At 48.3% G+C, this 16288-nt stretch overlaps 1 protein-coding gene across 2 annotated transcripts in view; it reads left to right on the top strand.

Annotated features, from left to right (window-relative positions):
- Positions 1-530: 530 nt before the first annotated feature.
- The window catches only part of lrrc40 (leucine rich repeat containing 40), a 66393-nt gene continuing 50635 nt past the window's right edge, over positions 531-16288 (top strand). For both annotated transcript variants that reach the window (XM_072574162.1, XM_072574161.1), the window contains exons 1-3: positions 531-790; positions 2591-2772; positions 9479-9552. In XM_072574162.1, coding sequence (XP_072430263.1) covers positions 640-790; positions 2591-2772; positions 9479-9552 — 407 coding nt within the window. In that variant the 5' untranslated portion in view covers positions 531-639. The remainder of the gene's footprint in view (positions 791-2590; positions 2773-9478; positions 9553-16288) is intronic.

Below are 16288 nucleotides of genomic sequence, written 5' to 3'. Positions count from 1 at the left end.
TGTGATAACCATTTACTCATTCTGAAGACGTTTATGCGTTTCTGAATTTGGTGCTGTCCTGATTATTATATATATCCACAATTCATTACCCTTTGTAAATTTTGATACCACAATCTACAATTTGAGCCCGTCACTTTGACATAATGGTAAAATCTTCGCATATTATGCCCTCAGAGACCCTTCTTCTTTATTCCTACTTGCTCCTGTAGCAGGTACAATGCTTGCCTCACACGGCTGGTTAAACTTGCAGCATTCGAAAACAAAGACGATGTAATCCTTCCTAAAAATAAACAGCGGTCTCCTGGGAGTTGCGCCAACTCTGCCATAATTTTGGAGGTAAAAACAATGACTGCAGATGCTGGAAAGCAAATACTGGATTAGTGGTGCTGGAAGAGCACAGCAGTTCAGGCAGCATCCGACGAGCAGCGAACGTCTGCACAAAAAACATCCCCGGTCGTGTTTGGGCGGGGATCTGCAGTAAGAGGGTGGACCGTTTCAACGAGCTCTCTCTCTCTCGCGCGTGCGCGCAGCCGACGGTTGGCGCGGGCGCAAGAGCGAGGACGGTTGGTGCGGCCGCGGCCTGTGGCCGGGCTCTGAACGGTGTTTGCTGGGCAGTCACGGCGCCGTCTTCGACTCTCAATGTCTCGAAGGGAGGGCAGCAAGTTTGCGAGTCGCAGGCCAGGGTCAGCATTTCAACCTCGGGCAACCGAGGCGCCTGTGCCTGCTGGCTTAATTAAAACGGCCCGGAAAAGTGGACAGCTGAACCTTTCCAACAGAGAGTTGAGTGAAGGTAAGTAAGTCCGCAGCGAAATCGGGAGGGTGAACATTGTCGTGGTACGATACAACATTTCTTTGCCCTCACCATTGTATTTACAAGTGAGTGATGTTTATGCACATGTTCAAAACCCATATTTAAAACTTGTTTAAATTCAATTGTTTTTTTTCTTGTAGATTGAAATATGTTATTTCAGTACGTATACATTGCTTGACGGTAGTCGTATGGTTTCTTTAAAAAGAACAGTATTTGTTTGTAAAAGATGGTTGAGCGTTTGTAGCAGAGGGCATCCAAATAAGCTACTTTCAAGTCCAGTAAAGTCTGTTAATTGCGCATCCATGGTTGCGCTCAAACACTGAGTGAGGTGTTTATAGATTCTAGTTGTTCTCAAGATACTTGAGTATGAAAATCTTTGGCTGCTGCTACTTCATATTATAGAACAAATGAAGCAGCCTTCGGGTAAGATGCTAAACCATGGTTCTGTCTTCTTTGGGGTAGGGTTAAGAAAGTGACAGCCTATTTCAGAGATGTTGCAGAGTTATTTATCCCATGTTCTGGCCAAATGTTTCTACTTCACTGATGTCACACCAAAAAAACTGATTACTTGGCCATCCTAGTGAAAAGTGATTGCCATATTTTCTATAACAGTGACAAAGTATTTCACGAATGTCATCTATTGTATCCATTGCACCTGGTCTGGCCTCCTCTACATCTGGGAGACAAGACACTTTTCTTGCAGATCGTTTCAGAGAACATCTCTGGGATACCTGCACCAACAACCCCACCGCCCCGTGGCTGAACACTTCAGCTCCCGCTCCTACTCTGCCAAGGACATGCAGGTCCTGAGCCGCCTCCACCACCAAACCATTACGACCTGACACCTGGAGAAGTAACGCCTCATATTCCACCTTGGGACCCTGCAACCACATGGGATAAATGTGGATTTCAACAGCTTCTTCATCTCCCCACCCCCATTATCCCAGTCCCAGGCCTCCAACTTGGCCCTGCCCTCCAGACCCATCCATCACTGCCCTCTCTGATCTATCACCTTCTCCCTCACTGTTATCCACCTATCGCTTTCCCAGCTACTTGCCCCAACCCCACTCCTTCCTATCTATCTCTCAGCCCCGACCCACAAGCCTCATTCCTGATGCCTGAAATGTCAATTCTCCTGGTCCTCGGATGCTGCCTGACTGGCTGTGCTTTTCCAGCACCACACTCTCGACTCCGATCTCCAGCATCTAACGTCCTCACTTTCTCCAAAGTATTTCATTGGCTACTGAACACTTTAGGATGTGTGGAAATTGTAAAAAGATGCTAAAGAAATGCTATTTTTTGTTCCTGTAAGGGCTCCTCTCATTTGGAAATGTAAAGGTGGATATTTGGATGAATGCTTGTTTGCTACCAGAGGAGTGTCAGTCAGCTAATTTATGGTGTACTATGTCAAAATGTGTAGGCATCACAATGTAAATCTAAAACTTAGATAATTTCTTCATCAAGCATGTCTGTAATAATGCTGCTAATAAGGAGATGCTTGTCTAGTGTCTAAATTTGGAATGAATTTTCATTTCATAAGCTTCTTACTTGGATGATGGTATAGCCCTTTTAAGGTTTTTCACTAATTTTAAGGCTAGTTTTAAATGGTACTTATTTTTGTGATCTTTGTTAAATGCAAAGATGTGATCTAAAAATGCATTGTTTCATTTCCACCACTTGTGCGGATGCATTATTATGAAAAAACTCAATGTGTGTGAATGTTCAGAATTAAACTCTGTTGTAATTGCTATTTGTCAAATCCCCTGTATTTTAATTTAGTTCCCCAGAGCGTATGGCGGATAAATGTGGACCCCCCAGAGGAATCCCATTTGAATGTCTCCTTTACTGCAAGTGACCGATGGTGGGATCAGACAGATTTAACTAAACTTATCTTGGCATCGAACAAACTGCAGTGCTTATCGGAGGATATTCAGCTCCTACCAGCCCTCACAGTGCTTGATGTAAATATAACTCTAATAGAGCATTGAAAATAATTAAGGTGTCGATGTTAGAATTGAATGCAGTATGTACAGAATATGTGGTTATATTTGCCTATTACTTAGAAAAATGGATCTGGGTGTCCTTACTGTAGTACTGCACTATCCTACTAGAACTAAAGTAGATTTTTTGTTAAACTTAATTTTGAGCTGCAGTTGTCTTGCTCTAGTTAAACCAACATCTATTGTGAGGGGGAATGGGGAAAACGTTTCCCTATTAAAGCACTTCCAGGATGATCTTTTAGAATGTGCGTTTGAATGATAAATTTAGTAACCATATTCAAGATGGAATCTATGGAATTCCCTTCTCAGTGAAGTGGTTGAGGCTTCCTCAGTAAGTAATTTTTTGAACAGTAAAGGAATTAGCAGTTATGGTGAAAGGATATCATTAAGCTAGAGAAGGTTCAGAAGAGACTATCAGGGTGATGCCAGGTTAGGAAGGTTTGAGTTATAAAGAAAGGTTGGATAGGCTGGAACCGCCCACTTTAATTCCCCCTGTTATAGTTATTTGAGACGGCTCAGGGAATCCCTGATGGACTCGACCTGTAGCCTTTCTTGGTTCGTCCCGGATATCGTACTCTGAGGCAGTCTGAAATGTAAAACTGTTACAGACAGCTTAGTTTAAATTATCACCTTGATACCATTGGTAATTAAATGTTATAGTATAACAGATACCTACAAGCTAGGCTTGAGCTAAGGTTATAAAGCCTTTAGCAGGGTAGTTGCGCCAGCTCTTACCCCTAAGAGCTCTCTCAGGCTACTTCCCTTATTGCTGCAAACAAGCTGTCTTTTTTTAATTGAAAAAAAAGATTTTTGAGATTTTTTTCACAAAATTACAAAAAATAGTACAAAATAGTGTATTCCACTTTACAATATAATAACAGCACCAATATAAAATTTGAAAAACTACTAATCTATTCTACAAACTACCAAAACACAAAATAGGATATTGTACATTATTGACAATTTTTTAAAAAAAGAGAAAATAAAATAAATAAGTAAATAAATAACTAAATACATATTCAAACTAAATTTATATCAAGTTATAATACAGCCTGTATTTATACGGGATTCCTTCTCCCGGGAGCCCCCAAACCAGCCAGAACCATCCCCATGGCTAAGCAAAGGCCCGGAACAATATGGCCGATATATCTGCGCCAATGTAGTTCAAAAGGGCTGCCATGTTCTATAAAATAATTCAGTTTTTTTGGTGCACCATATTCGTAAGGAAGTCAAGGGGGATATACTCCATGACTATCCTATGCCAATTTGAAAGTCCTGGGGTACCTTCGGATACCCAATTCACTAAGATGTTTTTCCTCTCACAAAAGGAAAGTTTAGTGAATAATTTCCTCCCAGATGCATCCAAAGAGGGGAAATTTGGGGAGCCCAAAAGTAGAGACACTGGGTCCAACCCAATCTCCATAGCCAAATTCTTTGCCATACGCTGTCCCAGTATCTGCGGATCTTATGGTATGTCCACAGACAATGTGTGAGGGTACCAACTTCTATTTTGCAGTTAGGGCACATTGGATATGCTCCTGCCTTGAACTTTGCAAATCTCTCTGGTGCCATGTGAGCCCAATTAAGTATCTTCAATTTGATAGCCTGAGTTCTGTTACAGATAGAGATCTTCCTAGCGTTTTTCCCAGACATTCTCCCACATCTCTAAGGAGATTTCCATCCCAACTTCAAGTTTTATGTAACCGTTTCATGCCCTTCGATACCTTATTACGTAGTAAGTGGTAGAGAGTACTGACCGAGGGCGAACCCATCGGCTGAAGCACTCTCCTTTCCATATCTGATTTATAAGGATTAATTATCAATGTGGTCGTCTTTTGTATGAAGTCTTGTATTTGAAACTATCGAGAAAGGTCCTTGCTAGGCAGCCCAAACTTCTGAAGTAGCTGTTCGAAGGACATCATGACCTCCCAATCGAACAGATCTCCCAAACAGGAGATACCTGTGGACTCCAGATTATGAACACAGCATCAGTCAGCCCTGGCTGGAATCCCAACATTCCCACTATAGGGGTATAAGGGAAGGTTTTTTGTAGGTTACCCTTATCCTGTCGCATTATCCTCTAAGCTTTGATTGTATTTAATACAGTAGGATTTTTACAATGATTCGTAATAACTCTCATATTGTCCATAAATAGTAGATTGATGAGGGGACATTTTGCTTGGGAGGTCTCAATATCTAAACAGACTGGGTTTCTTGTGAACCACAATCAATCAGCTACATAAGATAACAGAGAGCTCAATTGGTACCTCCTGAAATCTGGAAAATCCAGCCCACCCCTTCTTTGTGGAAGCTGCAGCTTTTCTAATTTAATAAGGGGCCGTCTATGATTCCAAATGAAGGAGCCAAGCCAACCATAGAGCTTACGCAGGGCCTATCTCGGCTGCACCAAGGGGAACATTCTCATAGAGTATAAAAGGGGAGGTAGAATATTCATCTTAACCAAGGCTATTCTACCTAGCCAGGATATCGGGAAATCTTCCCAGTGTTGAAGGTCCTTTCTTATTTTCTCTAATAAGTGTGTATAGCTGGCTTTATATAGCTGACCAAATGTCGGAGTAATAAAAATACCTAAGTAAAGAAAACCTCCCAGTGACCACCGAAAGGGGAAATGGGATCCATTTGGAAAATTGGATATGCTGGTAAGGCCTCCCAGCGGCATAGCCTCCGATTTCATAAAATTGATTTTGTAACCTGAGACCATACCAAATAAGTAAACCATTTGAATTAAGCGGGGCACAGATGTCAGTGCATCATTTAAGAAAAGGAGGACGTCATCCGCATAGAAAGTGATTTTGTGCTTACCCGATCCAACCTCCAGAGACGTTATGCTAGGGTCAGTTCGTATAGCTTCCACCAGCAGCTCAATCACTAGCTTAAATAATAGTGGTGAGAGAGGGCATCTCTGATGACAACCTCTGCCAACATTAAAGCTATCCGAACTTACACCGTTGGTGATCACCGCTGTTTTGGGATCCTTATATAATACTGTAACCCATTTAGTAAAGACCTCTCCAACACCAAACCGTTCCAGCATATAAAAGAGATATGGCCATTCTAACCGATTGAATGCCTTCTCTGCATCAAGGGAGACAACTAATCCCATTATCGCTTCCTGCTGGCAGGCTGGTACTATATTTAAGACTCACCTAATGTTATTAGTTGACGTGCGACCCTTTATAAACCCCATCTGATCCCCTTTTATAATGAATGGTAAAATCCTCTCCAGTCTTAATGCCAACATTTTTGAGAGAATTTTAAAATCCACATTCAACAAGGATATGGCTCTGTAAAGAGCAGTCATCTGGGGCCTTTCCTTTCTTAAGAATGAGAGAAATATTTGTTTCTCTCAGAAGACGGGAGGCAACCCTGACTGTGTGAATAATTATACATATTTATAAGTGGCCCGACCAATTCCCCTATAAATTCTTTATAGAACTCAGCCTGGAATCCTCTGGTATGGGTGCTTTGCTGCTCTGGAGCTGCCTCACCACCTCCTGTACTTCTTGGGTTGCTGGGGGGCATTCAAGAACAGCACCTGCTCCAAGGTTAGGCCCGGGAGGGCCAGATTTTTTAAAAAAGACTCCGTCTTCCTCATTCTATCCTCGCAATCCTGCAACTTATACAATTAGAAATAGAACTTTCTAAAGGCTGCATTGATCTTTTTACGATCACAAGTCAGGGTGCCAGCACTCTCTCTAATAGATGTAATGGATTGAGGAGCCTTTTACTTTCTGGCAAAGTATGCTAGATACCTGCCAGGCTTGTCGCTGTATTCAAATAATCTCTGCTTCACAAATAATATCTCCCTCTTTGCTGTTTGAGTAGCCTGAGAGTGCTCTTAAAGGAAGAGCTGGTATTCTATTCTCCTAGGTTTTAAAAACTAGTCTGACTTATAGGTATCAGTGTTATGTTGTAACAGTGATGCTATTTGGGTGACTACAATTAAATAAATTATATATAAGAGATTTTTATTCCAGACTACTAAAGAGTATGATCTCTGGATGAACCAAGAGAAGCTTACAGGTCTGAGTCCAAAAGGAATTCTCTGAGCCATCTCAAATCTGAACTTTAACACCCCCGCATACCCACCCCCAGTCCTGAAGAAGGGTTACACCTGAAACATTGACCTCTGCACCTCCTGATGCTGCCTGGGTTTCAGCCTCCTGCCTGTCTACTTTGGATTCCAGCATGTACAGTTTTTTTGTCTCTAACTTTTTTCACCGAAGCATTGGAGTTTGAGTTGACCATGTAGAGGTTTATAAAACCATGAGGGATATATATATAGGGTTAGTGGGAGGTGTCTTTTCCCTAGGATGGTGGATTTCAAGATTAGGGAACATATTTTTAAGGTGAAAGGAGAGATATTTTAAGAAGGCATGAGGGGACAATTTTTTACAGAGGGTGGTTCGTATGTGTAATGAACTTCCTGAGCAAGTGGTGGATGCAGTCACAGTTACAATATTTAAAACTCACTTGGATGAGTACATGAACAGAAAGATTTGGAGGGATATGAGTCAGGAGCAGGCAGGTGGGACTAGTTTAGTTTGGGATTATGTTCGGTGTGGACTGGTTGGACAGAAGGATCTGTTTCTGTACTGTGCGACATTGACTCTAAGTCCTGAAGAAAATTATAGTGGATTATTGGGATGGAAACTCAATAAAATTAATATAAGTAAAGTATTAATACTGTGGAATTTAATGGAACGGAAATGGACCTGACGGTTTCCATCTGAGGTGATTAAGATATTGGACAGAAGAATGATTGTGGATGTTGTTTATAATGGGCATCCAGAAGGCATTTGATAAAGTCCACATAAGAGACTTTAAGTAAAGTAGAAACCTAAGGAAGTGAGGGCAAATTACTGACACAATTCCGAAATTAGTTGAGTGGAAGACAGCTGGAACTAAGGATAATGAGTAGATATTCAAATTGGCAGAATGTGACTGGTATCCCAAAGGATTTGTGTTGGGGCCTCAATGGTTTGCATTATTTATGAACAACTTGGGTGATGGCATACAATATCATATATCCAAATATACTGATGACATAAATTTAGGTGGCATTATAGATAATGTAGATCATAGCAAAAAATTACAAAGGAATATTGATAGAGTAGGTGAGTAGGCAACTCTATGACAGATGAATTTCAAAGTAAACAAGTATGAGGTTATCCATTTTGGATTTAAAAAGGATAGAACAGAATACTCTCCAGATGTCTGAAGTTAAATACAGTGAATGTCCAAAAAGAGTCGAGGGTTTAGGTGCATAATCTTTTAAAATACCATGAACAGGTGCAGAAAATAATCAAGAATGCTGGCCTTTAGAGGACTGGAGTATATGGACCCAGAAGTTAAGCTGCAGCTATGCAAATACTTGGAGTACTGTGAGCAGATCTGAGCACTACACCTTAGAAAGGATGTATTGGCCTTGGAGGGAGTACAATGCAGGTTTACAAGAATAACACCTGGAGTTCAGGGGTTAAGTTAGGAGGATAGTCTTTACAAATTAGACCTGTTTTCTCTAGATTTTAGAAGGTTTAGGGTTGATGTGATTTGAAGTCTTCAAGAGAAGAACAGGAAAGGACAAAGTAGATAAAGATAGACTTTTTCCACTGGTGTGGCTTCCAGAATTAGGGAGCATAGTCTGAGAATTAGGGCCAGACCGTTTGGAGAGATGTTGGGAAGCATTTCTACAGACACAGTGGTAGCTGTTTGGAACAGTCTTCAACAAATGGATGCAGATACCATTGTTAAATTTATCTATCTCAGATTAAAATTTTGTTAAGCAAAGGGATGTGGGCCAAAGGCAGGTATGTGGAGTTCAGCCACTGATCAGCTATGATCTTATTGAATGGTGGAACAGGCTTGACAGGCTGAATGGCCTACTCTTGTTCCTATATTCCAAACTGGAGACAAACCAATCAGTTATGAATGTAACTTTACTTTAAAACTAGTCTGAAAGAATTTAATACAGAAAAATATAATCAAGTTTAAAAAGAAAGCACAAACTCAGTTTGAGAATTCGTAACAATTTAACTGTTTCCAAAAGTCATTTGCATAAGAAAACACTGTTGTAGCTAAGTAGTCGCTTTTGCCTGCAACTAGGAATTGAAGGTACCAGTTTTAAATTTAAAGTATGAAATCTTGTACTTTTGGGACAGCTGTGAGACTGTGGGACACTTTGGCAGTGAGGTTGGTTTGGGGTAAGAAACTTTTCTTGCTTCCAAGATGGGGGGAAAAACATATAATAAAATATGTCTCGTCAAAAATTTGATTTTTCAGAGATTTCTATTCAAGGGAACCATTGAAATCATGGTGAATGTTTCTACCATACAACAAGTTCAGTAAAAGACTCACTAGAAACCTTGTTTTTTTTTCCCATTACAATGAAAAGGGAATTGATTTTTGACTCTTTCTTTCTTAAATGTCAATTCTTTTAAGCTGGATTCCAGTAGGATGTTTTTATCTATCACTTTATTGATGACTAATTCACACTTCGAGGAAAAATGTTCCTCAATCAGACAACTTAAAATGCATGTTTACTTAAGGAAAAAAGTACATCATAAATGCATTCAATGGAATAATATGCTGTATAACAGATTTTTATCAATAGGTCATATTATTGACTTAGAACAAATTATTTCAGGTCCATGATAACCTCCTGAGTTCCCTACCTTGTGCAATTGGACAGCTGTCAAAACTGCAGAAGCTCAATATTAGGTACTGTAAGTGTGAATTCATTTAATTTTTTTTGAAATGTTGTAACTTGTCTATTATAAAATAATCAAATAGAATTCCGTGCAAGTTAGAACTGCAACAGTCAAACGTAGAAGACCTTTTAAGATCTGGAGGTGAGGTGGACATGGTAAAATGTTTCCTTTACTGAGTCAGTCCAAAACTAATGGGCACTGTTTTAAAATTGAGTTGCCCTTTCAGGACAGTCATCCAAAAAGAATGGCTTTCAGGACAAGAAAATAATTTTTTCTGAGGATGTGCAACTTTAGGCCTTGCTACTTCAGAAGACAGTGGAGGCAGGGTGAGTAGATATTCTTATGACAGAGGTACTTTTTTTTAAAGAAAATCAAAGGTTAAAGGGAGTAGAAAGAACTGTGGGATTAAAAACAGATCAACCAGTTCAGCCAGGATCTTGTTTAATAGCAAAGGACTCACCTTCATCCTCCTCTACCCATGCATCAATGGACACCCTGTGCTGGCCTATTATTTCCAACTGCCACTGGGATGTTAACCACTTCAACCTGTCTACCCCCCTCCCCCACTCCAACCTCTCACCCTTAAAACGTGCTGCCCTCCACTCCCTCTGCTCAAATCCCGACCTCACCATCAAGCTAGCTGATAAAGGGGGTGCAGTGGTAGTCTGGCGGACTGACCTCCACACCGCTGAAGCCAGACGCCAACTTGAGGACACCTCCTCCTACCACCCCCTTGACCATGACCCCACCCCCATCACCAAACCATCATCTCCCAGACCATACAGAACTTCATCACCCCAGGAGATCTCCCACCCACAGCTTCCAACCTCATAGTCCGGGAACCCCGCACTGCCCGGTTCTACCTCCTTCCCAAGACCCACAAGCCTGACCACCCTGGCCGATCCATTGTCTCACCATGCTCCAGCCCCACTGAACTCATCTCTACCTACCTCGACACTGTCCTATTCCCCCCATGTCCAGGAACTCCCCACATACGTTCGAGACACCACCTATGCCCTCCACCTCCTCCAAGACTTCCGCTTCCCTGGCCCCCAATGCTTCTTCTTCACCATGGATATCCAATCCCTCTACATCTCCATCCGCCTTGATCAGGGCCTCCAAGCTCTCCATTTCTTCCTCTCCCGACGTCCCCAACTGTACCCTTCCACCGACACTCTCATTCGTTTGGCCGAACTGGTCCTCACCCTCAACAGTTTCTCCTTCGAATCCCCCCACTTCCTCCAGACCAAAGGGGTAGCCATGGACAGCCGTATGGGCCCCAGCTATGCCTGTCTCTTTGTTGGCTACGTAGAACAGTCCATCTTCCATAATTACACCGGCACCACTCCCCACCTCTTCCTTCGCTACATTGATGACTGCATTGGCGCCGCCTCATACTCCCATGAGGAGGTTGAGCAATTCATCAACTTCACCAACACATTCCACCCTGACCTTAAATTTACCTGGACCATCTCTGACACCTCCCTCCCCTTCCTGGACCTCTCTATCTCCATTAATGACGACAGACTTGACACTGACATTTGTTACAAACCCACCGACTCCCACAGCTACCTGGATTACACCTTTTCCCACCCTGTCTCCTACAAAAATGCCATCCCGTATTCCCAATTCCTCCGCCTCCGCCATATCTGCCCCCAGGAGAACACAGCACTGACTTAGCTCAAATGCTCACGGATGCTCAGCTTGAGTTTTGTCACGGTTTCTCCGCACCTGATCTCATTACAACCTTGTTTCAAACATTGACAATACCAAAGCTGAAGTGAGAGTTACTGCTCTTGCTCTTGACATTAAGATCACATTTGACTGAGTGGCATCAGGAAGCCCTAACAAAACTAGTGTCAATGGAAATTCGGAGGATACCTACCTGCCAGAATGGAAGATGGTTGTGGAAATAATGGACGTCAATCACCTCAGCTCCTAAACATTTTCAGAGGGTCCCTCAAAATAACATCATGTGGCCCACCATCTATTGATGGTTCATAATTACTTTCCCTCCATCATGTGGTCAGAAGTGGGTATGTTGTTGATGACTGTACAATGTCTAGCATCAAGGCTTTTTTGCACAATGCCTTCTAAACCCACAGGATAAGCACAGCAGATACATGGGAACACCACCCCCTTCAAATTAATGTTCCCCTCCAAGTAACTGATGATACAGACATGGAAATATTTGCTTTTTTTTTTCCATTGTTGACTGGTTTAAAATCCTGAATTTGACAATTTTCTTGTAAGTAAGCGGTATATTGCATTTCATAGAATCCCTACAGTGTGGGGGCAGGTCATTTGTCCAATCAAGATCACACCACTCTACAAAGAGCAGCTCCTCCTCCCCCTTCCCCCTCCCCCTTCCCCCTCCCCCTTCCCCCTCCCCCCTCCCCCTCCCCCCTCCCTCTTCCCCCTCCCTCTTCCCCCTCCCTCTTCCCCCTCCCTCTTCCCCCTCCCTCTTCCCCCTCCCTCTTCCCCCTCCCTCTTCCCCCTCCCTCTTCCCCCTCCCTCTTCCCCCTCCCTCTTCCCCCTCCCTCTTCCCCCTCCCTCTTCCCCCTCCCTCTTCCCCCTCCCTCTTCCCCCTCCCCCTTCCCCCTTCCCCCTCCCCCTTCCCCTTCCCCCCTCCCCCTTCCCCTTCCCCCCCCTCCCCCTCCCCCCCCTCTCCCCCCCCTCTCCCCCCCCCCCTCCCCCCCCCTCTTCCCCCCCCCTCTCCCCCCCCTCTCCCCCCCCTCTCCCCCCCCTCTCCCCCCCCCTCTCCCCCCCCTCTCCCCCCCCCCTCTCCCCTCTCCCCTCTCCCCTCTCCCCTCTCCCCTCTCCCCTCCCCCTCCCCCCCTCCCCCCCTCCCCCTCCCCCCCTCCCTCCCTCTCCGCCCCTCCCTCTCCGCCCCTCCCTCTCCGCCCCTCCCTCTCCGCCCCTCCCTCTCCGCCCCTCCCTCTCCGCCCCTCCCTCTCCGCCCTCCCTCTCCGCCCCTCCCTCTCCGCCCCTCCCTCTCCGCCCCTCCCTCTCCGCCCCTCCCTCTCCGCCCCTCCCCCCTCCGCCCCTCCCCCCTCCGCCCCTCCCCCCTCCCCCCTCCGCCCCTCCCCCCTCCGCCCCTCCCCCCTCCGCCCTCCGCCCCTCCCCCCTCCGCCCCTCCCCCCTCCGCCCCTCCCCCCTCCGCCCCTCCCCCCTCCGCCCCTCCCCCCTCCGCCCCTCCCCCCTCCGCCCCTCCCCCCTCCGCCCCTCCCCCCTCCGCCCCTCCCCCCTCCGCCCCTCCCCCCTCCGCCCCTCCCCCCTCCGCCCCTCCCCCCTCCGCCCCTCCCCCCTCCGCCCCACCCCCCTCCGCCCCTCCCCCCTCCGCCCCTCCCCCCTCCGCCCCTCCCCCCTCCGCCCCTCCCCCCTCCGCCCCTCCCCCCTCCGCCCCTCCCCCCTCCGCCCCTCCCCCCTCCGCCCCTCCCCCCTCCGCCCCTCCCCCCTCCGCCCCTCCCCCCTCCTCCCCTCCCCCCTCCGCCCCTCCCCCCTCCGCCCCTCCCCCCTCCTCCCCTCCCCCCTCCTCCCCTCCCCCTCCTCTTCCCCTCCCCCCGGCTTCCCCCCTCCGGCCTCCCCCCTCCCCCTCCCTCTTCCCCCTCCCTCTTCCCCCCCCCCCTCCCTCTTCCCCCCCTCCCTCCCTCTTCCCCCCCTCCCTCCCTCTTCCCCCCCCCTCTTCCTCCCCCTCCTCCCTCTTCCTCCCCCTCCTCCCTCTTCCCCCCCCTCCCTCTTCCTCCCCCCCTCCCTCCCTCTTCCTCCCCCCCCTCCCTCCCTCTTCCTCCCCCCCCCCCTCTTCCTCCCCCCCCTCCCTCCCTCTTCCTCCCCCCCCTCCCTCCCTCTTCCTCCCCCCCTCCCTCCCTCTTCCTCCCCCCCCTCCCTCCCTCTTCCTCCCCCCCCTCCCTCCCTCTTCCTCCCCCCCCTCCCTCCCTCTTCCTCCCCCCCCCCTCTTCCTCCCCCCCCCTCTTCCTCCCCCCCCCTCCCTCCCTCTTCCTCCCCCCCCTCCCTCCCTCCCTCTTCCTCCCCATCCCTCTTCCTCCCCCCCCTCCCTCCCTCTTCCTCCCCCCCTCCCTCCCTCTTCCTCCCCCCCCTCCCTCTTCATCCCCCCCCTCCCTCTTCCCCCCCCCCCCTCCCTCCCTCTTCCTCCCCCCCTCCCTCCCTCTTCCTCCCCCCCCTCCCTCCCTCTTCCTCCCCCCCCTCCCTCCCTCTTCCTCCCCCCCCCTTCCTCCCTCTTCCTCCCCCCCTCCCTCCCTCTTCCTCCCCCCCTCCCTCCCTCTTCCTCCCCCCCTCGCTCCCTCTTCCTCCCCCCCTCCCTCCCTTTTCCTCCCCCCCCTCTTCCTCCCCCCCCCTCCCTCCCTCTTCCTACCCCCCCCTCCCTCCCTCTTCCTCCCCCCTCCCTCCCTCTTCCTCCCTCCCTCTTCCTCCCCCACCTCCCTCCCTCTTCCTCCCCCCCCCTCCCTCCCTCCTCTTCCCCCCCCCTCCCTCCTCTTCCCCCCCCTCCTCTTCCCCCCCCCCTCCTCTTCCCCCCTCCTCTTCCCCCCCCCTCCTCTTCCCCCCCCCTCCTCTTCCCCCCCCCTCCTCTTCCCCCCCCCTCCTCTTCCCCCCCCCTCCTCTTCCCCCCCCCTCCTCTTCCCCCCCCTCCTCTTCCCCCCCCTCCTCTTCCCCCCCCTCCTCTTCCCCCCCCTCCTCTTCCCCCCCCTCCTCTTCCCCCCCTCCTCTTCCCCCCCCTCCTCTTCCCCCCCCTCCTCTTCCCCCCCCCTCCTCTTCCCCCCCCCTCCTCTTCCCCCCCCCTCCTCTTCCCCCCCCCTCCTCTTCCCCCCCCCTCCTCTTCCCCCCCCCTCCTCTTCCCCCCCCCTCCTCTTCCCCCCCCCCTCCTCTTCCCCCCCCTCCTCTTCCCCCCCCTCCTCTTCCCCCCCCTCCTCTTCCCCCCCCTCCTCTTCCCCCCCCTCCTCTTCCCCCCCCCTCCTCTTCCCCCCCCCTCCTCTTCCCCCCCCCTCCTCTTCCCCCCCCCTCCTCTTCCCCCCCCCTCCTCTTCCCCCCCCCCTCCTCTTCCCCCCCCCTCCTCTTCCCCCCCCCCTCCTCTTCCCCCCCCCTCCTCTTCCCCCCCCCTCCTCTTCCCCCCCCCTCCTCTTCCCCCCCCTCCTCTTCCCCCCCCCCTCCTCTTCCCCCCCCTCCTCTTCCCCCCCCTCCTCTTCCCCCCCCTCCTCTTCCCCCCCCCTCCTCTTTCTCCCCCCCCTCCTCCTTCCCCCCCCTCTCCTCTTCCCCCCCCTCTCCTCTTCCCCCCCCACTCCTCTTCCCCCCCCCTCTCCTCTTCCCCCCCCCCTCTCCTCTTCCCCCCCCCCTCTCCTCTTCCCCCCCCCCTCTCCTCTTCCCCCCCTCTCCTCTTCCCCCCCCCTCTCCTCTTCCCCCCCCCCTCTCCTCTTCCCCCCCCCCTCTCCTCTTCCCCCCCCCTCTCCTCTTCCCCCCCCCTCTCCTCCTCTTCCCCCCCCCTCTCCTCTCCCCCCCCCCCCCCCCTCTCTCCACCCCCTCCACCCCCTTTCTTCACCATCCCCTTGCCCCCCCCCCCCCTTTCATTGCTGGCTATTAAACTTGAGCCCTGATTACATGACTAGTCTTGCACTCAGGAATCCAGAAACTGGGCAGCACCATATACAGCAATAGTACAAGCTAATTCGCATTGCTTACTAAAGTGCTGTTAAGGACTGACCAAACCTTGATTTCACTGCAACCAAGCATGATGCTAACTTTTAGTCAAGTTCGCTGTAGTTGACAATGTCCTTGAAAAAGCATTATATGTTTTTTTAATTTAATGTTTAATCCTGCTTTTGGTTATTTATCCCTATATTAATTACTTTGCAATGACACGTACTGGTGCAAAACATTTAAATCATTTTCTTAAATAATTTTCAATCTAGTTCACATTTTTCACTAATGCCATCAAAAATTTGGTAGATAATTACTCTAAAGAAATTGTTGACAAACAGGTTTGTCTTTAAATATTTTCACGTGATCCAAATATTTATTGAGTATAAGTGATTTGCTAATTTAGTGATTCCAAACAGTAGGGAAAGACTATTCACTTCTCATTTTGCAGTGTGTTGAGAACTACAGATGGACATCAAATTTTATTGAATTGACTGGTTTGTGGCCAGAGGTTGTGCTCACTGCCTAATTAAGGATAACAAGTGGGTCTTTGGAGCTGGAATACTAATAAGAAGCACCCTCTCAGCACTTGTAAAACACTTAAAATGAAAAAAAATGGTCAAGTTGCTGAGCCTCCATTCTGAAGGAAGATCCACTATATTAGTCAGTCTATGGACATCTGGAGGTGCTAGGAAAGTTCAGTTGGCTTCTGGTCAATAGCTTGGATTGGTCTTAACTTCATTGGGAACGCAACAGCAAATTAAGTCTTCTCAATGGCTGGGGAAGGATGGTGCTGGGAAACTGGCACGGCATCTGATAGAGTGAAATTACAGGCTTACGTGTCTCATTTCTTGCCCTATTGGCCTCATAATCCTCCTCGTGGCATGAGATCTATCCATCTAATTAAACAATCAAGATTTATAACTATTTGCAGTACAATTACTGCTTTGCTTGCTGGAATTTTGCTTACCAGGAGGTTTGACTTTGACTACATCCACAACAGCAGTAATGGTGATGGTCTTTTAAAAATAACATTTTCAGCCTTTCAGAGCTCAATCAATCAATTCTATGAGGAAGCAAAATTAAATTTTCCGATT

This window comes from Chiloscyllium punctatum, chromosome 7 (assembly GCF_047496795.1).
Source record: "Chiloscyllium punctatum isolate Juve2018m chromosome 7, sChiPun1.3, whole genome shotgun sequence".
Classification (NCBI taxonomy): Eukaryota; Metazoa; Chordata; class Chondrichthyes; order Orectolobiformes; family Hemiscylliidae; genus Chiloscyllium; species Chiloscyllium punctatum.
Note: the sequence above shows the minus strand (reverse complement) of the source record. Positions and strands in the feature narration are given on the sequence as shown.